The 27,756-nt window shown below is 40.0% G+C and overlaps 2 protein-coding genes and 1 long non-coding RNA gene across 4 annotated transcripts in view; all 3 read left to right on the forward strand.

Moving 5' to 3' along the window:
• LOC111265829 (uncharacterized) overlaps positions 1–12,755 on the forward strand; it is a 55,854-nt gene extending 43,099 nt beyond the window's left edge. For both annotated transcript variants that reach the window (XR_015313239.1, XR_002683696.2), the window contains exon 5: positions 12,418–12,755. This is a non-coding gene — a long non-coding RNA (uncharacterized LOC111265829). The remainder of the gene's footprint in view (positions 1–12,417) is intronic.
• A 2,180-nt stretch (positions 12,756–14,935) lies between these two features.
• On the forward strand, positions 14,936–19,453 carry LOC111265789 (uncharacterized). Its single transcript, XM_022842712.2, has 4 exons — positions 14,936–15,312; positions 16,173–16,295; positions 18,096–18,278; positions 18,697–19,453. Exons 1-4 carry the CDS (start codon positions 15,037–15,039, stop codon positions 19,306–19,308), a joined length of 1,194 nt encoding a protein of 397 aa, XP_022698447.1. The 5' UTR covers positions 14,936–15,036; the 3' UTR covers positions 19,309–19,453.
• Positions 19,454–20,836: 1,383 nt separating this feature from the next.
• On the forward strand, positions 20,837–26,663 carry LOC111265773 (uncharacterized). Its single transcript, XM_022842698.2, has 4 exons — positions 20,837–21,242; positions 21,786–21,908; positions 23,300–23,461; positions 24,448–26,663. Exons 1-4 carry the CDS (start codon positions 21,000–21,002, stop codon positions 25,219–25,221), a joined length of 1,302 nt encoding a protein of 433 aa, XP_022698433.1. The 5' UTR covers positions 20,837–20,999; the 3' UTR covers positions 25,222–26,663.
• The last annotated feature ends 1,093 nt before the right edge of the window (positions 26,664–27,756 follow it).

Consider the following 27,756-nt stretch of genomic DNA (forward strand, 5'->3'; position numbering starts at 1 on the left):
CATATATATATCTGCTAGGATATATATAGGACAAACCCGATACAAATCAAACTGAAAAATGCGGACTCTAAGGCGCGTCCACTGATTTTGAGGTATCTTTAGCCGGCTTTAATTAAGCGCAGTGATACTGTCCAGGTCGTTTTCTCAAGTCGGAACATTGATTGCATTACTGTTCTTCTGGAAGCGCTGAATTTGCCATATCCTCACGCATAGCGATTAGCACAGCAAGAGACGAAGCTTTCATTTCCATCCGTTTCATCATGGGCCTTTCGTTGTCTTCCCCGAAGGAAAGGCTCTGCGTTCCTGTTTGCACTCTGAATGTCTTCAGAAGCGATTTAGTAGAAATCGTCGCACCTGCTACTGTCAGTAGAGCGCACTAAGCAATAATGAGTTGCGACTTTTTATAGCAGCAACAAAGAAAACGGAGAAAAGAATCGTTTCGAACACTTATCAACCCGTCATTTTCATCCACTTCTGCACCGGCACGCATCAGGCACCGCGAAGGCAGACGAGCTAAACTCAATAAAGCCAGCCGTCGACATGTTGCCACCCACTCAGATATTCATCTTCACATGTGGCCAGTCTCATGCCAGGATTGGCAATCGCGTTTATCCGTCGCTGGCCTTAATGGTTTCATCAGCGATTTAACAACGAACTAAAGTAATGGCTCCGGAATAATAAAAAAAAAAAGAACGGATTCTCGAAAGGAAACAACGAAGCATTTTCCGCCATATTTTGCCTTCAATTATCTCACGTCAGCTGTAACAACAACATAGTTAATTGGATAGAGGGTCGTATCGTTTGCCAAAAATAGGCAAAGCTCTGAGTTTTCTCCATTAAAATGAAAATTAGCATCTGTGAGTCGGCAGAGTCTGTGAGGGACAATCGGCGAACATTGGAAAAGGTGCATTTTCCTAGAAAATAAAACGCCAAAGTCCAGGGTACGGGCGGTTTCTAAGGTAGTATGGAGAAAATTTTTGAAATGCTGTTTTTTAGGGGTAGTTAAGAAGGAAGTTTCAGGTTATAAAAAGTGATAGGCCGAACCTTGAAAAAGCAAACTATAACGGAGATTTTTTTTTTGGGGGGGGGGGGGGGGGGGGGGGAGGGTGATATACTAGGTTAGGTATGGCTAAGTGTAAAATGGGTTGTTAGGAGGACGGAGCACGTCCGAAAAATATGGAATCTAATGGAGCATAATGGAAAATATGGATCGGTAAATCTAACAATCAAAATCGGAGCTTGTGGACGCGGAGAACATTGGGAAAAAGAATAAAGATTACGGTAAAGAGACATGCACATGTGTGCGGTACTATAGTATAAAAGACAGGTGTAATGCTACTGTTTTTTTCTCTTAGAATACAACTGCTTCTGATTCATACATAAGATAAACAGAATTCTTTCTGTATAGATACGATGAAACTTTTTTAAAAGGTTCAAACCTTAATAATTAATCAATTGAAACTATCTTGACCTACTTGTTAGGCAAAGATTAAGCGAATTAACAGCAACAATTAAAAATTGAACTACTGTCATTGATGTCGCTATGAGATCGTCAATGAGCCGAAGTAAATACCGTATACGGTGGGCTTGCAAATGATTGAGCCCACTGTATTATATATGCTTGACTCTGTCGCAGAAAAAGAAATCCTTTTGCCGACACACATAGTTCTGTTCTAGTGTCTCGATTAACTTCTACACTTTTCATAGCGGGGACGTTACTTCTTAGCAGATTAAAGTTGGAAACGACCTTGGAAGTTAAGGGTGTCTTAATAAACGTCGCCATGTTTGTTAGCATAAGTTAGTATGTGCGATAACTGAAGAGGTTTGCGCACTTCATGAATTTAACACGCTGGCTACCCTTGAAACACTGCAGCTCTTACGAACTACAAATTCACAGAAGATAATTGACTTCTCACCGCATGCAATAGAGATAGCCATGATGCTAGATCTGGCTTGTTGCTATATTAAAGCCATGATCTATCTCATCATCCGAGGCCTGATGTCCCATTTTTTTTGCGCTTTGGCCCGTTATAACAAAAAAACTAAGAAAATTGCTTAGTACTAAGTACACTAATTTCAAGCGCCCATACACCTACTGATAAGCGAACACTTTAAGCAGCAGCAATAGTAGTAGGAATGTTTAGATATTGTTTCATGGTATAATCTGCAGGCCAAAGGCCCCCAAGAAAAATCTCGGATAGCCAAGTTCAGAAGTGTGCTTCATTGGCTAGCTGCTGGTTAGAGACAAGATATGAATGTTGTAGCCATCTAGCTAGGTGTCATTGTGGATCGCTTCGGGAGCGCCAGCTTTGCATAGTTACGGAGCGTTGGTCTGCATTGGATCTTATCCTGACCAGACACTTTCGACTTCTTGAGCTTTCTGTGAGCTTCTTTGGTCGGCACCTTTTCTCCTCAAGCCATTCTCTCTTCTTTGTTCGCCGCACTTTTCTCTTACGACAAACAACAACAATAACAGCAACAGCAAGAACGACAAAAGCAGCTCTAGGTACCGATGGCTGAATCTACCACTCTGCTCGGCCAGCACCCCCCATTCCGCATCTTTTGCGCCTCTACGATGCCTGCTACCGCTTCAACTGGGCTTCTTTTCGACCACTCTCTTTTGCTACCTGGCTAAACGGTTCTCTGTGCGGATGAACTTCGGCTCATGAACGTCTTCGTGGAGGCCCTTCTGGGCAGAACAGCTCACGACACCGTCTCACCTTGGCCTCCCTTGGCGTTCACCGTTTGGCCAATGTCAGGAAGCGCCGATATGCCAGTGTTGTGAACGGGTCAGGAAGATTGAGGAAAGGACTATCGGCCGTCCAGACGAAGAAACCGTGCTTTTTCTCCTTCAGGTCCAACCACAATAATAATGATATAAGTATTTCGGGTACCACATACAAAGTGCATTAACCACGTTACTTTCATTTGCAACGAAGTACGATGACCTATGTTCGCCAATTTACAGTAGTAAGGATAATGCTAAATACCTATGGGGGTGATCAGGGGTCGAGAAGCAGGAAGTGACAAATTATATTACTCGGCTTAACAACTATGGAGAACTAGTTAATATATGTATTTTGATTGCGTGGGTTATGGACAGAAAAAACGGGTGAAAAAAGATGGCATATACCCGGATATTGCAATAGAAAGCAACTCAAAAATCAGTTGTTTTCATAAGGGGGTCATATGGGCGTTGTCTGGAGCGGCTTCGGCTTTTTATATACATATATATATATATATATATATATATATAAAAGGTCTGAAACGAACCTTGTAAACCTGCTAGCTTCCAGTTACAAATGCTTTATATTTAAGGTGCTGAAACTTGGCTCCGGTTGTATTATTACACTGCCGCCTTACACCCATAATTATGGATTTTCCAAGTTTCATCAGCAGAAATTGTGTCTAAGTTATGAGTCATTTTTATTGGGATACAGATAGGGGTTGTTTTGCTAATTGAACAATCTATTACGAACCGAAGGATATCAGCTGCGAACTTAATTCTCGTTAAACACTGCGACACATTAATAGGTGCTTTATAAAGGTTCCATTATTGAACCGTCTCATTACTCTATTTTTTAGTTTTCCTTGAAGAGTGTATGGGGAAGGTATGATGTGCCATTTCAACTACAGTCTCTTTAATTCAAAATGCCGAAATACTTATAAAGCAGCTGCTACTTCATGAATATACAAGCTTATAATGGGCTCGATTTCGTTAGTTAAAGCTATTGGAAATTATTGTCGTTCCTTCTAAAAATTGCCTCATCAACTGAAAATGCAAAGTACGTCGAAACGAAACGACGTATGAAACGAGAATCATGAATAATACTTGTCAAACACTCTACCGCTAACATAATAATAATAATAATGAGATGAAAAGAAGAAAGAAGGGAGAGGAGGAGGAGGAGGAGGAGAAGGAGGAGGAGGAAAAGGAAAAGAAGTAGAAAAAATTGCAATTATAGACCAAATCTAGTCAAATTCGCTATTGTATTTCGGAATTTCCCAGCGGAATGAACAATGAAATGATCGCGCGGCTTTCACGCGTACTTGAGCGTTTCTCGCAGAGCCTGCGGGTTCGCGTTCCTGGGCGCTAAGGAAAAATTCATTGTTGAATGAAGTAATTCCGTCGTCTCCGGAAAATCGTAAATAATTACGAGACCGGATGATGGATCGTGTTGTTGCGGAAGGTCTTGTTATTTTTTTTGCATAGAACTCATAGCTGTTGTTATCATCTGCAACGAATGGGGTGGGGGTGATTGAATTATCTGTGTCCGTATACTACAATTGACCATATCAGAAGTCAGCTGCGAGTTGTTTAGATATCCGAGGATTGTAGCGGTGAGTGAATTACTTGTAGCGGCCATCTTCGTTGTTTGGTAAGAGAGTCAGCGGGTGATCCTTCTATATACGATCGTGTTCCTTCTTATGCCATTTCTGCTACGGGCTTTCTCTCGCCGCGACGAAATACCCGAATTTATTCTACTTCTGCCGCTGTCATAGGGGCCGCCGCCGCCGCCGCCGCCTCCGATACCTCATCTTCTGCAAACGGGGGTTCTACGAGAAAAAAAAGAGTGTAAGGGCTCTGTGCATCGAGTGCTGCCGTGGCTATCGTTGACGTTGGCCTGACTGCGTGGCTGCTAGCTTTTCTGTTCAAGGCGTGAAGTTGATTTGCATTTTTATTAGAAAGCCACGCACGATCGGGTCGAAAGCCGTATCGGGCTAGGGTATAAGAGAGGAAAAGGAAACAGACGAGCCATTCGGGATCGAGGCTCAGGGATTGGTCGATCTGGCTCTTCGGTATGTGCCGCTGTCGAGCAGAGGCCGAACAAACCACCCGCTTGAAGGCTCCGCAAGGAACGATGAACAAATAACGAGCGCATCCCAAACAAGCAACTCGCGATTGCTAGATGGCGAGGCTGGCGATAGGCTCTTCCTATAGGACCCAACTGGCACAACTACTACTACTACTATAAACGTTTTTGTGAGAAGAAGAGCAGCATCAGCGTATATATGTGCATACACATGTTCAAAAATTAGTTGTTACTAACAAAGATCGTATGAGAAATATATGGCGGGCAAAATGTAATATGTGTCAGCCAAATAGAGGAGGAGGAGGAGGAGGAAACGATATAAAATGTATCCACTTTGGCAGAAACGAATCGTCAACAAGAACACTGCGGATGAACAGGGAAATACTAATTTAATTCGAATGAAAAATGTTAGAGACACGAGTACACTATTGGACGGCCAATGAGTGGCGGAAAACACGTTAACGCCGGCAGAATCAGTGACGACAGCGGTTGCGATGTCAAGTAATCGGCAATAACATTACGTTACCTTACACACTTAATCGTTGAGCAGGCAACCGGTATTGCGGTACGAAAGCTTTGCGGCGCGATTGACACGGATATAAACGTACGACTGTAGTCGTAGGATGGCCGTCAGTGAGCCTATTTTTGACTAAACGATTTTCAAATGAAAAAAAAAAAAAAAAAAGCTATTTCTGTATTTCGAACTGGTTTTCTGTTTACTTTGTGAAGCTTGTGTCTGTGTGTGACAAGAGAGAGAGAGAGAGAGAGAGAGAGAGAGAGAGATACATAGTGTGATTGGCAATGAACCAGTCGCTTTGTAATGCAGCGTGGAGAATTGATATCCAATGAAAACAGCTCAGTAAAATAGAAAACAGTGTTTTTTTTTTCGAATTTCGATAGCAATTTTATTAATTTAATTACAGCGTTTGCTTAATAGAAATTTTGATCCCTATTTGAATGACAAACGACTCTGTTTGCATATTGTCTAGTGTGCGACCCATAGTCAGTTCTCTGAATATAATTAAAAATACTATATAATAAGATTTTTTTCGTCATCGCACACATTAGAGTGGGAGCACTGTTACAAATACGTCCCGATGCACGCGATATACGTCAATTTAATATCGAGCTACATTGCGAGCGAGTAAATAAGCGCAACGCTCGTTTCCCTCATAAACCCTATGATGGGTATAGATTTGTCCTTTGTTGTTTGTCAGATCTATTTATACAATACTATCACAGTATCATCAGCATCAGCATGACCGCTATCGTCATGTGCGTTAAGTCGCGCTTCTATATCTTGCTTTTGTACGCCGAAACAAGATATATTATAGTAAATATGGTCATAATACTCAAAGATGATAGACCGTCACACTATTATAGTTCTATTCGGTTCATGACTGAAATTGTCATCTCGATGGAGAACTGCATCGGACCAAATTGAACGAAGGCCTAGTCATCAATTGCCATTACTCCAAATCGGTAAAACCTGTTCCGGCCATTGTCCTAAGCAATGAATAACATTTCAATCATTTATGGTAATCACATCCTTACCATCGGTGGCACGTTGTTGTTATTATTATATCTAAACGTTTTTGCATGGCCACATTAGTGAATGGCGGAAGCGGCGTTGTAGCGTCATTCGGTTATACTATGGCCACTGATAACAGCAGTGGTAGTGAAAATAAATTGTAATTGTTGTCAGGAGATGGTAGCTGCTCCTTCATGTCGTCAGCAGCATGTTCACTGGCAAACATTTCAGTTTTTTTTTTCCTAGCGATTGTAACTAAATATGTCGGAAGTATAGGGCGCGGATAAAACCCCGTTACCTTATAGCCGTCTTTCCCGTTGATGAAACAATGTAACCCGCTCACTGAAACTCTGCGTAGACCCTCGAGTTGCCATTGTCGTCTACCGTTGAAAAGCTGATCGGATTCTAACTAATTTACCGAACTTCTAATGGAGCGGAAACCATTAGCAGCGCTACACGTCGACTATGAAAAAGCCATTACGTGCTTCACGTAATCAGGAATAAATTTGAGCTTTCGATACTGCCGAAAAGGTCGTGAGAATAAGTGACTGAAGGCGATACACAAATCATACGAAGCGAAGCTTTAACCGTCACGCTTCCGGTTCATTTACTTTTAGATTCGAGTGCTCAGTGGTAGTGGGCTTGGAAGGTTCATTTTAGACGCATACATCTGCTAAACTATATAGACTTTTTAATTCTATAGAGATTTTCTAATTCGGAAATATCTCTAATAAAAGGTAATGTTCTAACAGCTTCCATATAGCGTATTGCTAATTTAGCTATCAAGTTGCCATATGGAAGCAGGACGTACGGCTTTGGCATTAAGTTGGGACTAATATAATTCTGGTACCTGGTACTCATCATGCATATACGAGCAGATAGTATAGGTTTCTCACAGTGATAGAAAAATGTTTTTTGTCGTACGAACTACGGGAATGCCGACAAAAAAACAACTGAACGTCTCTATCGTAGGTCTAGATGCAGTAAGGACAGATGCAGTAAGAAATAAAAGGGGCAAGCCAATGCTATGTTTTGATTCGGACCTTAACTAGGCGCGTCAGATGTTAATAAATTACCTGCTGCCAATAACGATTTCTATTGTATCTGCACACACAGAATGAGACAATAAATCTTGCGTTGACGTTGGTAATCCGTTCAGGGACACAGCAACACCGTCATTATGTTATATATATATACATACACACTATATTCATGCATTTACTCTGACTATGGCCTGATAGGCTCAAGGCTCAACTAGCATCATGATGAGCATACTTTTACTAAGAGAGATAATACACACCATGCGTCATCGTCCGTAGTACATCTTTACGCGGTTCGCGGAAAACAAAATGATCCTTGAGACATTTCTAAACCGACATATAAGACGAAGAACATCTATGACAGAATGTGTCAGGTGATTAGGTCTCTTTCAGGTTCTTCTTTTCGGTGTGCTCTAACAAAGCGAGAGACGGAAATCGCGCATCGGCTAAACAGAGAAAATTGCGTAATGAAGGTACCGTGTAAACGTACATGATGTATGTGGCTATTTGCTTAAATATGAATACGCACTCAATACAACGTCGCCGCATCACCTGCTCATTCTATAGATTTGTTCCAATGATCGTTTAGATGTGAAGGTCATATCCGTCTCGGATCAGATCGTTTAGACCACACTAGCAAAGAAATCCGTATCACTACTGAGTGCATGGTAAGCTCCGCTTAAAAGTTACTAAAGGCAGACTTATTGTGGGCCTAAAACAAATTGTTGTTGTTATTGTTGTTATTGTTGCAACATGGCTCTATTGTACGCTTACCACCACACCACAACGCAATGACAATGATATTACGGATGTAGTTGCAGTGAAGACGAACTTCATCACGAACGCTAGAAGAAGATTAGATTCTAATTCTACTAGCTCTTGTTTGAACACGAGTACTCCGCGATATCGCTTATCCACTGTAAATAGTAACGGCGAATTTGTACCTCTTGAAAACCCACGACACCTATAGGGGAATTTCCCTTTTCTTTTCAACGTTGAGCGTAGCGTTCTTTATTAGAAAACATTTGCCAGCGCACAATTGTACGCTTACTTCTTAGACGCGTATAATTTCTCAGTAGATATGTTGATTGCGATCTTCCTGTTCAAATCTTGTTTCAAATAGACGCTGGCAAATCCTTGGACATTCGTGACGATTCGTCGGGTAATTTTGACGTATCTTTCAACTTGGATTGTTGCTATTATTTTTCATAGCTTTTTTTTTGGCATTTTGAACTAATACACAATTAAGACGAAAGCATAGGTTTCTCTTCGTGGTACGGGTATGGATTGTGTCGAAACGTTTCGCCAGCGAAGGGAACGCTTGATTGGCTTGTGCTTTCTTTTAGACGTCTTAATAATGATAATAAACGTAATGATGTTGCAGTCACCGATTCTGAAGCGATAACTACTGATGGCGTATTAAGATCTGAGGTAGCAGATAGCGTGTGAAAAGGGAAGCCGAGAAAAACCAAAAGTGAGCGAAAACTTCAACACGGAGGCGTCTATTTTTCTGGTCGAATGAATACACGTGTGTTAATCGCAGAGCAATTCGCTTTTTTTTTCGTGCAATCAAGCAGATGCTATCAGCGACGCTGTACACTGGCATATTTATTAAATCAATATAAAATGTCGTTCTAAAAAATATCTGAGTATCGTATCATTTGCGAAAGGGCCCAATTAGATAAGTTTATATTCGTTAATTCGTTATACTTGATAGTTTATACTACCGCTATTGTTTACGGTGACTGAAGGCGCAGAGATAAAGGGGATAACACAACAACAGTAAACTTGGTCCCCGTACTAGCGTAATGGAAAAGAATGTTAAGTATAGATTCGAGTCCGGGTGGAAGTTCACTCGTTTCGTGTTAAATTTCTGCCTAACAGCTGGCATACCGGACTGGAACGTGGATTAGTAAACGCTGCAAACAGACTGTTTGTAAGTCATAAACAAGTACTTATGCACAATAGTAGTGCTTGAAACGAGTGACCAGGCCGGCTCTCAGATGACCTGAAAATTGCTTTTAATAGATTGCAGGTATATAGCGCTGCTGAAGGACGCTAATCTTTTATCTCATATAACATCAATAAGGCCGCCGCAAATGTTTAATACATTTCACTTACAGCCACTCAATCGGGTGATATGGGCTCACCTTTTTGTCGTTGTGGTAAATATAAAAAAATGTTCACAATGGACTGCTTACACTACCAACAGCATATAAGCATTACCAGGTTGACTCTGTCTTTTAGCAAACAACATGAAGTCTTCCAATCCATCATGCTTTTAAATTATATTACTTTATCATAGCAGCATAAAAAGGCAAGTAACATGGGTAGTAAGATGGTGGCTTCATTACCAAATATTTGTAGAGTAGTGCTACAGGGGTAAGTGTTGGTGAGTTACTCATACAATTATATGCGACAGGTGTAATTGAATGGAAGAATACAGATGCATCTTCTCAATTGTACTGTTAAAGTTTGAGGAAGTGCTTCAACTTTTAGGTCATAATATCTATATATATATATATATATATATATATATACATATAAAGTAGATAGACGCTCACTCACGGTTATATGTGAAAATATTTAAACTAATATATAACGTGGGCCGGAAATACTCAGACAAGTTGCAAATTTCAGGCTATTTCCAGATAGGAATAATGTCGCTCTTGTTAGAATAGAGCACTAAAATACACCCGCTCTGTCGCCTTCAAAACAATACTTTATTCATGTATGAACACATTGTAACTTCCAAGTGACTTCAGCTAGATGCGTAGCCTGTGCTTCAAAAACTGCTGGGGGAGGGGGTCTTGCTGAAACCTTCTGGGGGTTCTTTAGCAGATCCTGCAAGGTGTCGTAAGAAGCATAGGAGTACTTCGTGTAACATATTAACAAGCTAGTTACTTAGGTTTTTTTCCCTGTCGCTGCCGCTTGACTTCTGAGAAATCTAAAGAAACTCAGCTAGTGCAATTATAGAGCTCGAAAGTTGCCCAACCTTTTCAATGAAAGGTCACTAAAAAAGTACGTTGTTTCAATACCTTGACACCACTTTATGTCTCCCATTGAGTTTTAACCGGCTAACTGTAGTCAACGAAACGAATATGTCGTTCAACGAGCAATTTTTACGATAATTAAGACACGTTATAACAACGTACTGTTCCAATATTGCAAGCTTACAAACCCATTTTTACGATTGACAGCCACGGGGGTTAGGACACTAATTCAACGCGAATTATGTTCGCGAATTTACATTCACCTTGCCACTCGTTGTTTCAGAATCTGTTTGTGGAAATTTTTGTTTGACGCCATGTTACTGTATTCTGATGCGCTTCAAATTCAACTTTCCTATAGAGGTTCCAGTGAATGTAATTCACCGTAAACTGTCCATCACAGGGACAATTATCTAATAGTAAGCAAGTTTACAGGCGTCCCTGGCAGATTTGCTTTCCGTTAAAGGCCTATTTTTAGAACTTAGCCAGTTTTCACTTCCATGAAAAGTGGCAAGCCACAGCTCCATATAGTTACGAGCCTTAAATGCAAATAATTCGCGTCGTAGGACTACTATCGTGGATATCATAATGTTTGTTTCTGGTTACGTCTAACGATCAACCTAAGGTATGCGAAAAAACATAGATTTTATAGGTCTCAGTTCGGCAATAAACTGATAAAAGGTGTGACGAAGACAGCACTTTTCTAAAACAACAACAAATAGTCTAAATACAATAAAATAGAAGCTTTCAAGTGTTAGCAGTCGCAACATTGGATTGACCAGGTGATGACCAAGCAATCACAGGACCTTCGATCAGTTATAAACAAGCATATGAGTCCAAGGGGACCTTTAGCACGGTAAACACTGGAACCCGCTAAAATCTACATACAGTTTTCTATTATATTTACTATTTTATTATACATATATACAATCCTGAAAAATCCCTACAATATCGTCAATATGGTGCTATTTTTCTGGTCTCTCTCAAGATGTGTAATTGACACATACAGAGCGAATACCAGGCCTTTTTTCGGAACGAGCTCCCTTAAGGGGACGCACGTCAGTGACGGTGGTCGTGGCAGAGTTCACCTGCTTCAGCGAGTCGGCCTTTCTTATGCAGTGAGAGACGTTGACGCTGATGGAGATTCAATGATAAAGTATGTTATAGACAACAAGTATTCCACCGTCCCGGTTATTGTAGATCCGCGAAAGATGCTTAGGTTATGATCGATTTTTTGGAGTCTATACCTCAATCAATATCGCGTACTAGATATGATAGGTAACAAATCTAATTTTTGTCGTATTTCATCTATGGCTTGTTTCTGGCGAATCTGGGCCTGTGATATTCTATTAGAATTTCTCCATGATGATGGCCGTTCATCCTTTCGCAGTTGACATAACAGTTCGTTTGACCTTGTTACAGCGGCCTTTACAAACTGATAAACCCAATATTCATAGGTTTCTGTTCTAGCTTAATCACGCAAAGCCATATCATTGAGACACCTTGTCCACGTTAAACAATCTCAGTCCGGATATGTGTCCTTAGGTTCTTTTTTCTACAGATTACGGATGCACCATTTGATTGTATGACAAGCAGGCACTAATAACATTAATAAAGAAAATATTCGTCTTAAGGAGCGCTTTTTTTTTTTTTATAGATCGGCAGTTTCCGATAGTTTTGATGTCAACTATATCGTTAGTGTCTCCTATAGGCCCATACCTGGTCCATGCAGTCTTTGAGTAATCTTGGTCTTTGAGTAACTGTGATTATCTAAAGACACAAAAAAACTATAGCTATTTTTTTGAGAGAATAATAAAATCCTGTTGGTCGATCTGAGACCAGAACGTTTTTCTATATTGTTCTAGTGAAATGGACTATTGTACTTTCTCTCTTGTGTCGACCGTTATTTTCGGCAGCCGCGTCAAATAAACCCCCTGGTCAACATGGCGCACCTTCCTCTATGTACCTAATCAGGCCTAATTGCACGCTGGACGAGGATTAAATGCAGCCTTCCTGAAAGTAAATTATCTTTTTTGTTGCAGATCACGCATAAATTGCGTACACAGACTATTGCGAGAACTGCTGCAACCCCGCGTAAACTTCACTGAGGCTTGACGGCGTTGAGGGTAGTATTTTATGCTTCATTCGCTATCGTGTAAATACATGCGAATAAATATCCTGCAAATACAGACTGGAAGGCAAACAATACAGAAATAACTTAACTTGCTTAATGCCTTAGACGGCCGATGTAATTTTAACATAGAATGCTATAAGTTTTTCTCCTTTTTCTGTATTGTTTGCGGATACGCGTTGCTGTTGTAGCAGATAGATGGAGAGCGGAAAGATTATCCCGAACCGAACTTGGAATATGACATACCTGGCCTATAGAAGTTTGCATATTGACTTTTGGCAAAGTATATATCTAATGCGAAACAGTTTGTCCGGAACGCCGTTAAGCATTGCTTCAGACATCTAGCTCCTAGCACGAAGTCGTATCGCGTCCAGTCTGAACCACGTTACGCGTTCGAACGTTTTGGTAGACAGAGCAACCTGTAACTGCAACTTCACAATCTGCAGAATCTGCTTATTTTTCTCAAGCTCAATATATATGATAACTTTTACTTTCTCCGTCCAGAGGATATAGAACCTACGATTTATTAAAAATACAAAACTGCGCAAACAACCGCGTAAAGAGTATGTTCTTTTAGTAGTTTCGTACCGTTGTAGGGTTAGAGCGCGTTAAGTTAGGATACGACGATATACTTCACCAACTATAGCAAAATCGCTGAAACTGCTGGAACTGCTGGAACGCTTACAAAAAACAGCGTCTCCCGCTTTGAAAGGTTCTAACAAGTCAACTAGAAAGACGAAAACATCAATAAAAAAAAACGTGTAGTAATTAACGCCCTGTCTGGCCAGTAATTTTGTTGTGGTATGATTTTGCATCCTTTTATTATCAAATGAAAAGAGGCTAGTACTATCAGTAAAAAGGAACTGAATATTATAGTGATCTGTTTGTGCCACCATTAGATAAACTACTAAAAAAACCGATAACGTCCCGCACATGTTTGGAATACTTCCAATGGCTCTCAGAACCTGTCACATGTCATGCATACAACCTACTAACGGTCCGACTAATCGCAGTCCCACACCTGGAATAACAAGGACGCAAACATTATGCCTAACTTGCCTATTGGCATTGGTCGTTGATTATTAAAAAATGAAGAAAGATCATCTTTTTAAAATTTTTCCTATGATAAATAGTTACGATCTAACTTGTCCCAACAAACTTGATTGACTGATTCTATGTCAAGATAAAGCCTCCGGTTTATCTTGCCTTTCCGTGTAAATTTGTTGCATAAAATTACGAAAGGAATGGTAATTAATGGCTGGCCAATAGTCTAAATGAGTGGCTCTAAGAGGCTTCATTCTATAGCCTACCTTAAAAAACCCTATGATCTCCCTCCCATATATCCTCTATGAAGAAGCAAGGAAAGACTGGCGAATGTATTTGAAGTCTCGAAAACGACTTCAACAAGTGACTACCTTAGCTCGCGTTCGGGAAAACTTATAATTCTTAGCTTCATTTCTTTGTAAATTTTTCTCAGCGGGTGGACGGACGCTTATTCAGTTGTCAGACAATGTTCATATTTATGGTACGATCACGTAGCATTCAGAGCAAACTCTCAAGGTAACCAAAACGAGAGGACGTTTTCAATGTTAAAAAGGTAATCTTGCTTAGTAAACATTCCTGATTAGGAAATGATTCAACTGCACGCGAACATCGTAGAAAAAGCGAATCTGTTACTAGCTAATCTCCGTTACGTAATTGAAACGACAAGCAAACGTCCACCCGCTTTTAAATCAGCTAATAGAATGTTTGCTAGGAACCGCAAAAAAGTCGTCCTATTTGTTAGTCGCTAATAACGAGCTACGCAATAAGTAACCAATCTACGTGTATTCGGCCCAATTTTGCGATTAGTAAAAAAGAGTTTTTAGAAAAGCTACGCAGGCTTGCATTATACTGTAAGGCCAACCCCCTATCTAGAGTCATAACGTTATCTAAAAGGATTCGAGGGCCGAAAGTTGTGGGATAGTCGGCAGAAGCTACTAAGGGAATACCAGCATTTTACCTGGTCAATATGTATCTCCAGTGATCTTACACTTTGTTAGATAGCCGATATCACTTGGATCGGATAGAAACAGCGATGCTACCTTAGGCCTTCGATACAAAAATCACTATGAAGCCGATGTCTTTCCGTTGCCTATTCATATGTATAGGAGGAACTCGTACTCCCAACCAGAAGCTCTAGCGTTGGTGTTCATTTCTACGTAAGGAGTAAAAGTTAGTGACTTATAACAGATTGATCTATATAGTGTGAAGATCAAATCTGAGCCGATAATTGACGACCTTAGACTGATTCGTAGCAAGTGCCTCCGTACAAGTGTGCACTTTAGTCGTGGGATTAACACCGAAATCGTTGCTACTACTAAACTCGAAATAATAGCTTTATTATTCGAAATTATTCCGCTGACAACGTTCCACTATACTATTATATAACAATATGGCGTGTTAGCTGTAGCGAAAACGAAATTTCATCAAATGAGTAAATCGGATTTGTCCTAAGCCGAACTTGACGCGTCTGTTACCGTGTGGTTTAATGGTTGTCTTTTCGGGTTCGCGCTCTCGGCGACATTCCCGTTCTCGACCAGTATCAGTCCGGCATAGGAGGCGCTTACAACGCAATAGATTCCCGTCGAGACGATGCACTACGCTACGCGGAGGTGTACGAGCCTCATCCGAGCAGGCGACAGACGCGGGTAAAGATGCGTTAAGTCGGAGAGCAAGTCTGAAATCTACGGACGCATTGGCAAAGCTTATAGGATTCGTGTCGTTGATGACAATCTATCTTCGTGGAAAAAATGAACTCCAGCAGGTAGATCGAATTTGGTGCATATTAGCTAATCACATACCGTCTGCTGTTGTGTGAGAATTTATTAGAATTAGCAACTATCAGGTAAAATATTAATTTTATCTGATAGTTGCTCACACGAGGAACAATATCGGCTGCGTTGGACGACGATCGTTCCTTTTACGTGTTTGGGTTCTGATTAAATGAGGCAGATCTAGTTGCCGATCTACCGTCGGCAATTATCCGACGGTGGTGTAATCTTTATTGATACTGGAGTTATACATCACGTTTTTCGTACAATGGGAGTTATGAATATACATCCCCCGTACCAAAATAAGCCCGCTTACGCCTAGTTTCGAATGTTTACGACCACGTGTGCTCGTAAATTCTCTAACAGGCAGAGGTGTTTCGACTGCGTTGTTATTAGTTCTACTTATTTAGTGGAAGACAGTTCCTCGAAAAAGCTGAATCTGATCTGCATAAGGCTGCAGTGTGACATTGCAGCCTTACCTTAAAATCAATATTACTTTTTTTGTATAATTCAGTTGTCATTCCGCAAATCTTCGTGAGCTCTTAGAATATATATATAACGAACCATTCCTATATGTATATACCACATACATGTATGTAGACATGTCTACGTAGACTGATCTGTTTGACCTTTGTGTCTAGATTAAGCGGCTCAAACTTAGAACGTACGCGCCGTTTCACCAAAATGGTTTCACCAAATGGCACGATTCTACAATGAAAATTACCGATTTCTCATGCTTTTATCCCGCATTCATTTTACGTTTGACAGTTTCAGTGTATGATACTTCATCAATAGATTCAATTGCATTAATCACTAATTTTAAATTAGCTATAAATATTTACCATCCACCCAGGTTTTCCCCACCTACAGAGGCGTCGATATATTGAAGTACATGCTCACTCAAATGAAGAATCCCGATATAGATGAAGAGACAAAGAGGAATCTCATTGATTTTTCCATTTGTTTGCTGAACCAGGTAGGTGCACTTTATGACAAAGTAAATAATTACTTTTGTTACATGTAGCTTTGTTTTTTTTTTTTTAGCAGAATTTTGTAATCTTTATCTCAAACGTAGCAGTTCGCAAGAGAAATGTCATGCAGAATAATACGTATTATGAAGGACAGTGATTGCGTCCGAAAACGAATCACACAACTCCGTATTGAAAGAAGTTTACCTTTAAAATGAAATATCATTAACTTGCAAGTTTTGGCGAGGGTTTTCCTAATATTCTCGATTTCAGCTTTAGGCATACTTCGAACCCACTCGGTTACAAACAGGAAATCATAGCATATTTTGGTTGTTGAGCATCTCAACCGCTTCCAGCTCCCAATCGGGGATATAGCTGATGCCAAGGTAGGCTCAGAATAATTGTGTTATTATTATCAGCACAGAGCACGAAAAATGAAACACATTTTAATATGAAAAAATGATGAATATTTGTAGGACGGCGCGTTTCAGTATTACATTTTTTTTTAACCAACCACTAAAAAGGAATCTTCCTTTTACACTCGTCTTTGTCCAACCGTCCCTTTCCCCACGCGTCATCATGTAGAGATTGGTTAGCAGGCCTGTGCTTTTCACATCTAAACGAGAGTTTTTAAGAAAAAAACACACGTCAAATGTGTTAGAACCGTACGCCGTATGTTGCTTTCCGTTTGAACAGCGACTTTGTTAAAAGCTATACCCATCAGATCAGGACACTGAATGTTAAGGAAGCAAATATCTGGCCATATTCTCTCAGCTGATCTCTTTTAGTGCTCTTCTTTATTGAACAGCGATAATGGCTGCCGCTCGATTCGTGAAATGCTAGTATTGGCTTCAATAGATGTGAAGGTTTTTGCAACCTTCACACAAAGCACATCTAATCACTATAAGCAATAGCAGCATACTTCGTAACAGCAAAGAGGCATTGCCTTTAAACTTGAAACAATAAACAATGTACCGACAAAAACTAAGGTCACAAATGGCGAAGCCTCAACAAGCCATCGCATAAGAAAACTAGTTATCATCAACTGAGTTGTGCATACGCGCAACATCAAACTTAAGATTGCATTAAGCCTATCTAGTTGGAAGACTTCAATGCTTCGAAACATCGAGTGAGAGTCGAAAAAATAAGTACAACAAACGTAGCTTGTTGAGAGCCGCGAAGTAGCTTTGACCCTGGCTTAAGAAACGATCGACGACTAAGCCCCGCCAACTGTGGCCATCACAGGCAGGACCGGCGAACTGGAAGAGATAAACATGGCTAAGTCTAGATTAACAACTATACTGATTTAGAGTAAAATAAACTAAGGTAATCTTTCAAATTAGCGGATAATTACAGAAAATAGGAGAACATCAACTTAAATTGGCTTCATGAGTAATAAGAACAAAAGCAGCGCTATAATACGGAATATGGAAAATCTTATGAAAGGCATGATTAACACGTACGAATACATACGTTCAATTTCGAGTATATAAATGTGCATAAATTAACTGCAAAACTACGAAGAGGTGTCATTATGAAGTGCTGTTCGGCTAAATTTTCGAATTTCATGATTTTTCCCGCCCTTCTGATAAACTAATGAATTGTAAGTTCTGCCTTGGACGGCCAATCGAGTAGCAATTAGGTATCATCATGTGGCGACTCATTATGGGAGCAATTTCGCTCACCTTTTCGTGACGCATCATTTACGGCGCCCTGGACACGGTAAATTTACCCCCGAGTGGTCATGCCCGCCATGCGGACTTCAGTCCGGCGTTCAGACGAGCTGTAGTAATGATTTATCATTGCAGATCGAAATCTCCATGATAAACTTTGTCGATCCTGAAAGTGAGGGACCGGAAGCAGATGCCGGCTTCATTGTCGAGTTAGGCGAACTTGGCACTGTTACCCAAACAAAGCCAATCATCGTCGATTTTATGGACCTATATGACGGAAATCCATATTCTCACCAAGAGGGTATAGAGTATTACAGGGTGAATATTTTTGCTTCACATACGCTACATTCTATAGCTTTATCTATCCGTAGAGGAATATTGAAATTTTTCGCCACGAGATGGAACAATATATCGATATATAATAAGTTGTTTCCTGTTGAGCTCGAGCTGTAGTTCGACTTTGTGAAGAGAAATAGGTGTTCGCAAATATGGCAGAATCTTCATCAATAAAGTATTACTGCTCCCATTGTTTCTTTATTTAATCAAGCAGTCCAGATTTTAATAAAAAGAAATATGATATATATGAAGAAATATAATATGTTATTTATACTGAGAATATGGGGGTTTAACTAGAGTGGTACATCTGTCAAAAAATAACGCAGATGTCCTAAAGCAGTAACGGAAGTCTTGCGTAGAGCGAAAATTTTTATTCAAAATTTTTACATTTTCCCTTTAGTGGCTGGAATCTAAATTTCCTGACTTTCCTGACTGGCCGATGCTGAGTCACGTAAATGATCGGGAATGGAAAAGCAGACTTCTCAGTGGAGTTATTCGTACGGAACCGAATTCTATGACCTTAGAATACAAGTGCGATCCCTTGGACCCTAAGAATCCCGAGGCCGCTTTCCAAACCACTTTGAGACTGAAATGGCCGGGGCCTGCGACTCAGCTGGCTTCAGTTATGAGCCGAATTCGGACTAAGATAGACAATGATTTCGCTGCAATTGATGAGATTATCTCTGCGCTTAGGGAGAATTTAGCAGCGGTGCCAGACATGAAACGAATGATGGACGAAGCTACATTTAGTCTAAACCAAAACGATACAGAGGACGCATATGATTTATTAAGACAGTTTGAAAATTGGAGGGACTACTTCTGCAGCTTGTATGAGCGTATGTTTCAGCTTAAAAAGGCTTATACGGATCCTGAAAATCGCAAGACTGTCTACGATGTGTATGTGAGGCCAGAGGAGGATAACCAGATTGTTTGCGCTATGAAAGCTTGGGCCGCCGATGTTGACGGGTTCAAGAAAAGGTGTGAAGCACTCCAGAAACCCGAAAAATCTTAAAGACCAAAGCTACTGAAACGTGGCACAACACGCACGGACGGCCAATGTGTAACCATATATGAGAATCGTACCACAATAAATGTACAAAATACAAAATCTATATTTATTACGCCCTTCGGCGTAATATCGATATAGAAGAAATCGACTACGATAGCTCCTTTATTATATAGACACTTATGATGTTTATCAATTATGCCACTTCTTCTATCCTTCTTTGGTTCTCATGATTTGAGCTCCGGTATTATACAGACACTTACTGACCTATGTAAAATCTTACGCTTAACGATATTTATGCCCCCTTCCTTCTTTGGTTTTGTATCCTTGATTCTGATAGCTTCAAGGTTCCCCCTGAGCAACTAATACTTTTTTTTAACCAACCGGGTTATTACTGTACTTTCCATTTTAAAAAAATCTGTATTAGGGATACGGTTGGGTAAAAAAATCTGTATTAGGTATACAGTTGGGTAGGCGTTCAGGAGCAGGGAGTTCCAACTTGTTTAATTTGGGTTGGGTTTCTAAAGCTAGAGCGGTGCGCATCTATTTAGTATCGAAGTAGGGTAAAAACACGTCATGCTACTAATCATGTGTTGACCAACTTAATCCTGTATGATCAGTATTTAACAATCGGCGCGGTAGGCTTCCGTTAATCGCTCGATTGCTGCGAAGGACGAAATTTCGTTTTTATTTGCTTTTGAATTGTTTTTTTTAGATGGAGCCATATAGTTAGAGACCGATTTTGTGTGTTTCTAAGTGGAGTTAGCTTTTTAGCTTACAAGAAGCACCTCGTCCGTTATGATCTACTAGGAGGTACTGCCCTTAATAGCAGTCATTAACAGGCAGTATGCACATAGGCAGGACTGTGATCATTGCTGAAAATTCTGCAACTCCACAGCTTAGTTCCAATATGTATGAATGTGTTGTAGAATTTCTTAAGATTGAATCCTTAAGACAAGTAATTAGGTGCCGCTTTCCGTGTTCTTTAGCAGCTGAGGGCAGCTGCCGGACTCGGTTCTCTCGACAAACGATACAAATAGAGCTTCGCATGGGTAGAATAGCCATTTCAGAGACATCGGTGGAATAGCAATAACGATTAATTTTATATAACAATTAATAAAGACAAAAAATAATTAGGATTAAAATTGGTGAAAGGATTAAGCGAACGAAGAATATACTCAAGGATTTTTGCTTATCGTTTTTAAAAAAAGTGCTCAAAGTAACATTAAGGCCAGCCTAGGGGGGCACCGGGATACGAGCTGGTAAGTTTTCATCAAGAAGCCTCTATACCGTGATACTACCACGACGGTTCTCGTTTCGAGCAAAGTAATCCTGCGCGCAGACGAGGATAAGATAGTGTAGAAACTCGTAACACACCCCAAATGTTGCATCATGAACTGCACTAAAAAAAGATTAACGTCATGACAAATTCAACAACATGTATTTACCTTTTTGAAAATTTTCCTTTTTAGGACACGTGGCCCTTTCTCATATCACTATCGTTGTTATGTTACACAGTGTAGCAAGTCAGCTGAGGCGGCGTCCGTCTTACGAACGAAATTCTCCAACCGAATAGATTATTAATTATTACAAAAACGAAATGCAAACTACAGAAATACTCGTATGGCTACCTTATTAGATCGTGTGATCAATAGAGAACTGTCTCTTTTTGCTGATATTTCCGTAAGCTGGTTTCTATGGCATCTCTGCTAGGATCACCTCTGAGACGCGTTCATGTCTCCGAAACAATGCCGGACCGACAGCGCAGAAGATCGCAGTGCTCCACAGATCGGCGAGCTGCATTGCGAGGAATCAAACTTTCCGAGTTCGAAACAAACAAACGGGAGATGCTGTCGCCAGTATCGGAAGTGGCAGTAAAGCTCAAGTCTTTCATGGCGTTGATGAGTAAATATCTGAATGCTGAAGGTTCACTAGAAAAGGCAGGTGCTAATTAGCATTATAGGGTAAACAATGATCTTATCAATGCCGAACAGTTCGATGTACTCATTGGGCTAACGTTTCGCTATGTACTCTTATGACCTACGTACGAGTCGTTTAATACTTGTCTTTTAGATACATTAACTATGCACTTAACCACTTATGTTATGATTTTTATTTATAATATTTTACCTCGAAAATTTTTCACTGCCTAATGTGACATTTCCTTTGTACACAACTTGTAAGATCTGAATTAGCGCACTCGTACTGGGTCCTGGACTAGGTCTTGGGATGATCGCAGCACTATGGTATTCGTTTTCTTTTTTTCTTTTGTCATTATTAAATAATGGAACGAGGTCAGTGGGTATCTACTTCTAGTAAAATTAGCTACTCTTTTTTTCTACGATTTCATTTCTATGGTCATTTCATCGATGGTTTTTGTTATAACTATTCAAAACGATCGAGTTTTATTGGCGGGTAGGTGGCACCATTTCACTATAACACTGTTTATTGATAACAGTTATTGGTTGCTTCTCCTCGCGTAGGTGTGCGATACTGATGGGGACGTCAGCGTATTGAAATATATACTTATTCAACTAAACAGATACGACAATAATCCCGAGTGTCAATTTATCGTGCTCAACTACTGTGCCAATCTGATCAACGAGGTATGTGTAGTTAGACTTACGGGCTGATGACTCCATCATCAGTACTCAAACGTTACTTTTTTCTGCCCCACCTTATGGGTTATATTCTATGGGCGCGATTTTCTGATTATCCGAAGCACGCAGGTACCATCCAAACGTTTAAGTTCAATTGCGATCAGTGCTTATTCTGTGACGGGCCCACTCCGGCATTAACGCCACGGAATCGATAAACAAAAATTCAATGATATCGGTATACTCTTGATACGCAGCGTTACAAGCTTCTTGATTATCATCCCATTTCATTGTCGATTTATGACGGGGCTATTTGTCGGGTCATTAGTTCATAACTAGATTAAAAAAAATGCGTTCACTTGATCGCAAAGGCAACTTCTGGCTAGAATGGTAAAATTCTTCAAAAGACTTAAGGGGCTTTTTAGTGGCGGTGACAAAAATCTCTAGCGTTGTGTGCTTCTCCGATATACGCGAATATATGTAGTCTAGGTACGTAGAAGACCTTGCTTACGGCACAAGAGGCTATAGCAATTTAAGGTGTCTTCGCGAAGACTGTATGCTAGAATCTTCTAATGAAGAGTGAACCGGTATTTGAATGACTATATGCGTATATTGTATTCTCATACGAACAAGAAAAATGGTCATAAACCAAGAAGAAAAGATGGCCAGCCATGCAATTCTGGTATGACAGTAATAACGGCGACCTCACTTAGACATTGCTTAAACAAGGTTCGTGCTAGATCTATATGGCAACGATAGACGAATCGCAGAATGTAATGTCCGTGCTCAGGTCAACGTGGAAAATCGCTACGAGGTCGACCACACTCTTGGACTGGGTGAGAGAGCGACTTGGGGAAGAAGCAGGAGGGGGGAAGAAGGAAAGCAAAACGCAGGAGGAGGGTGAGACACAGAAGCAACTTTCCCCTTGCCTCAATTCAAGCGAGGTTATATATATATACATAAAGTCGTTTTGAAATGATGGCAGGTCTCAGAAGGAGTAACTAAGGAAACAATAGCTTTTATCGTGCTCTGCGCCATTACGGTCCGCTTTCATCTGTGATGAACAATAAAGCGATATAGACCCGGGTGTTTCGGTCGCGCTTAAACTAGTTCCTATCTCTGTAAAAGAAAAAAAAGTTTAGCAAGCAAAGGCTAAACAATGTTGACACGGGACATTGTGTTTACAATTGCATTGTGATTCAGCTTGATACTATGTTTTTAATAAAGAATTTTTGTTGACAAGATGCTCTCCTCGCAAGGCCATAACAACAGAAGAAATTATGCGCTAAAAGCTAGTTAGCTAAAATAGATTTAATTCATTAAGCTTTCTCTTGTAACTGCAAAAGTTTAAACAACCAAATATGATAATTGTGAAATGTCTTCACCGTGACTGATTGCAGGTAGAAATAGCTATAGCAGACATCAAGGCATCATCAGGCAATGTCGAAGATGTTAATGTATACTTCATTACTTTGTCCGACGCGCTTGGTGATATCAAGTGGGATCAACCTAACCGCCTATCATTTTTGCAGAATTATAAATCCTGGTTGGAAAAAAATGAAGTAAGTTGTCTGTGCAAGTTATACGACACGGATGTCGCCGTATTTATTTTCGGCTTATTTCTTGCCTCCAACATGAACATTACTTAGAGGAAGATATATATAAAATGATATAGCAGGTATCTGCTTCACGTCGGATGACCTCTCCGCTTTCATACGTCTGCTCGGTGTGCACTGAATTACGTCATGTGTTACCGGAATCTTTTGAGCGGCAGTAATCAAATTATTTAGATGAGTTCGAGGTACTCCATGCTTGCTAAGCTCAAACAACAAGATCTGTCAAACGGTGAAGAAAAAAAGCCCGGGTTGTCGACCACAGCTTCAGATCTAACTGAACGCGGTCAGTGAAGCGGGTAGTGAAAACCTCCACAATGGATAGGGTGGAAATCTGTACAAAAAGTTCAACTCCTACTAACCTGTTTGATACTAATTTTTTTTATATAGGCAAAAGTAGTACTTTTCAATCCCGGTCAAAAAGCAGACGTGACAGCAACGGCTTGAGTTGCTAATTCACACATTACGGAAGTTTTGGAAGATTAAAACACCCTCTTAAATTCTCTAATGTCAGATCACTCCGGAGGTGCGTAACAGAGATCCATATATATAACTGGATCATAAACATATGATCCAGTTAAATACGGGTTCTGGGATTCTGATGCGACGCAATGGAGTTGAGTGACCTATATATACGCTTAGTATAGGCATACAAAAAATGTATATGTGTATATATATAGTACATTTGCTAAAATCAAATTCCTTTACGTATTTTAGCCGATCATTCGGTTAGTTTTTATTGCAAAACAAGTAATAGGTTAGATAGCAGAATCACAGGCTTCATGGAGCAGTCTATCATGAATCGGATACAGTACTGCTGTGCTAACCAATTTTCAACAGATTAGTTATTATAATATATTTTCCTTGGATGATTTGTTCAGTAATATCATTATCGCCTTCATTTGTTTTTTATCTCGAATGCATGTTTGTTTTAGGACCCCGCGGAATGTTTTCCAGCTTTTCCGAGCTGCGTTTCGCTGAAAAAATCTAGTGCCCCAGATTGGTTTGAATTTCTTCATATCAAAAATATCGTGATGGAGCAGGAGCATTTGATACTGGAATTGGAAAACAGGCCAGAATCTCATCGAGATGTTGCGGAAGCTTGTGGAACCCACACAGTTTATTTGAAAATAAGATGGAGGGGCCCTTCTGACGAGTTCGGTGGCGTTCGAAAGGTCGTACGGGACAAAATAGACAAGGATTTTGAGATACTAAAGGAACAAACAACAGCACTCCGGAATCAACTGAACGATGATCTAATCAGCGAAAGAGTTGTGCAGGCATATATAGACCAAATAGAACCAGCGTTACGCTTATGCCCGCTGTTCAATAAAGAAACAGACAGGACGCTGGTAACGTTAATTTCTCATTTAGAGAAGTCGAGAGTAAAAGAGCAGCGAAAAAGAGGAGAGCAAAAACGCTGCCAGGGGAGATTCTATGTTTCTCAATCACCGTCTCGAACAGAACTGGCATATCAGACGTTACGACGGCTGCCGGACGTATTTGAGCATCTAGCGAGATTAAATAAACTCTACAAAACAATTAATGCGATCACAACATTATACGTAGATCCGGAGAATCGCAACACACCCGTGGAATTGGTCAACTATATACCATCAAATCTTGAAGTCGCCAAAGAACTACAGATTGTGGCCCATCGTATTAATTTAATACGACGTTACCTAAGGGCATATGGAATTATATCGTGAAGTATTACAGTGTAACTGTTGAGGATGAGGACTGAAAGGGAATAAAGGATTCAAAATAAGGTTCGCTATTGTTAAGTTGGCGATATTGGCGCTTCATATTCATGGTTACCTGCACTTGTATTCCGAACGTAGGAGATACGTAGGAGGCTCAATGTTACAGTAAGTGAATGGGTGCCCCACAGTAGACAAATCAGCTGAACGCGAATGGTACGTTTGAATATTTGATTAGAAGTAATGACAAGTTAAGGTTGAAAGCACTGAGATATATATATATATATAAAAATGACTGGAACGGTTCAGAGGGAGTGATGACGAAATGACCGTTCCTGCAGGTCATGGTTTCGAAGCAATATCAAATATATCCCGAACGATGACCCAGACTGGTGAAGAGGTCCAGGGTTTAGTGGGTGAGAGTCCCACAGTACCAGAGAGAGCACAATTCAGTGATGTCTGGTCTGCATAATGCATTTGCCCTCAACCTCCAAACAAAACAAGACTAGATATAAAAAAAAAAAAGCGAAAACTCTTCTTTACCCATGCTGATGTTGTGTAGAAGAGATGAGTGGATAGATATGTATGTGCTTCATTGCCAACAGGCATTTCAGTTAATTCGATCCGTAAACTCACGATAACCATAATCTACACCAAGACTTGTCCCGTTTACTGCAAATGAAGCGTTTGATATCCCGTGCTACTTGAAGTGATTGTTTTCGTCGGACGTACACACTAAATGAGGTTCATTGAAGTCGTGCGCTGAAGTCTGTAAGGATGTGCAGACTGTTACGCCGGAATTACAATTTATGTCACGTAAAAGGATTTCACTACTATTTAGTTTGTGATATGTAAACATCGGTCCGTGAATTTGCTTCTCACTCGAACACTCGAAGATCACTTAGAAAGCTTCACTGTGGAAAAAGGTCTACGCAAAATGACTATTTTCGACAGCTAACAAACGGTTCCGGACTTCGGGTTTTCGAAAAATTTCGGCTGAAATGTTACCCCTTTGTTTACAGTAGTTGTGACTAATTGCTCCTGTGGGCTACCGCTCTTAGGGACTACATCAATGGCTGGTGCAAAATAACAAGATGATTAGTCGAAAGAAAGCCCATCAGATGTTTCATTTTTGTGATAAATTTTGTGACATTGAAATTCCTATCTTCGGCTCACTCTAATACTGTTCGAGATAAATATTTATAAAAAAATATCAAAGATATGTCAGCCTGTCACTACAGTCACTGACGCAAGGTTTAGTTTTTTACAAAAAGTCAAAAATAGGCGTAAATCAGCAGCGCTACAAAAATTTTAACAGGTACCCCTTGTCTAATGAGTCCTTGTGTAGTGCGCAAGATATCCGTATGGTGGTGCGGTAGTACTACTACTAAAGTTTATGGCTTAAGTACACTTTAATACTTACTTAATAATAAATAATATACTTAACCGTACTTCATTTTTCAGTCAATCTGTGCCAGCTATACGTGCTTAAAATAGCCGTGTTGTGGTGCTACCTAGTTAAGTTTAACTACTAAACTTGGGATAAGGTCCAAAGCATTTGGTGCTGGAAACCAGTCGTCTGAATCGATACATGAGTGAGAATCAAATTAGACATAAAGCATGGGACATTTTGATTTAGATTGTGAAAGAAAGACAGTACAATTTTAGCCATCTTTAAGATAAATCTTAATATTTGTTACAAATGAATATAGGAACGCATTGACTCCATGATATATACGTATATGTTCATGGCTCTCGTTATTCGATTCTATTAGCTAATTATAAAGTCTGTTCAAGTATTGCGGCTGCGTGGATATTTTAAACAAAACTTGCTTTAATAGTAAAACAAAAGAACGTTTATCCGCACACACCTAGTTTGCCAAATGTTTTTAGAAACAATACACATTATTTGCTAGAACTGTTCGGCATGCAGGCGCCAATAGTACTTCATTTGTCAGTCAATCTGTGCCAGCTATACGTGCTTAAGATAGCCGTGCTGTGGTTAGTGCTACCTGGATAAGTGTTCACTTAATACAAGTTAGGTTTTAGCCAAAAATCTGCCGCGTGTAAATCCGCCCGACAACAATTCAATCTTATATTGACTAGTCGTTCATAAAATTGAATACAAACGTCATATTCATTAGACTCTCCAAAAATATTCATACATTTTATATGAAGAATGTTCTCAGCTGTTTTCTTAGATCACTCAAACGTAAATAACTAAAGTCCTGCATACAAATGAAATACATCAGTATTATTCCTATGCCAAGATTGAACATGTTCCGGCACCATCCTCTTAGCATTACAAACAAAAGTAATTAAAACAGTTTCCGCAATATCATAACCAGCAAACATTTACTATAAGTGATGCTATGCTTAGAAAAGCCATGCGATCATAAGGTGAGCTGAAAAAATAGCAATCGACTTCAAGATCCTCATGGACTGTGATCAGCATCGTCGTTGATAAAGCAAACCAGTAAAACAGACCTCATGTGAATTTATTTCGAAGCGTTATTAGTCCTGTATGAGGATACAGCTCGTCAG

This window comes from Varroa jacobsoni, unplaced genomic scaffold, assembly GCF_002532875.2.
Source record: "Varroa jacobsoni isolate VJ856 unplaced genomic scaffold, vjacob_1.0 scaffold_109, whole genome shotgun sequence".
NCBI classification, from domain to species: Eukaryota; Metazoa; Arthropoda; class Arachnida; order Mesostigmata; family Varroidae; genus Varroa; species Varroa jacobsoni.

Coding starts and splice junctions, on each gene's coding strand:
- LOC111265789 (XM_022842712.2), top strand. CDS start 15,037: ATGGTTGTCTTTTCGGGTTCGCGCTCTCGGCGACATTCCCGTTCTCGA. Junction 16,296..18,095: donor CCATTTGTTTGCTGAACCAG/GTAGGTGCACTT, acceptor TTATCATTGCAG/ATCGAAATCTCCATGATAAA. Junction 18,279..18,696: donor AGGGTATAGAGTATTACAGG/GTGAATATTTTT, acceptor TTTTCCCTTTAG/TGGCTGGAATCTAAATTTCC.
- LOC111265773 (XM_022842698.2), top strand. CDS start 21,000: ATGGCATCTCTGCTAGGATCACCTCTGAGACGCGTTCATGTCTCCGAA. Junction 21,909..23,299: donor GTGCCAATCTGATCAACGAG/GTATGTGTAGTT, acceptor GACTGATTGCAG/GTAGAAATAGCTATAGCAGA. Junction 23,462..24,447: donor CCTGGTTGGAAAAAAATGAA/GTAAGTTGTCTG, acceptor TGTTTGTTTTAG/GACCCCGCGGAATGTTTTCC.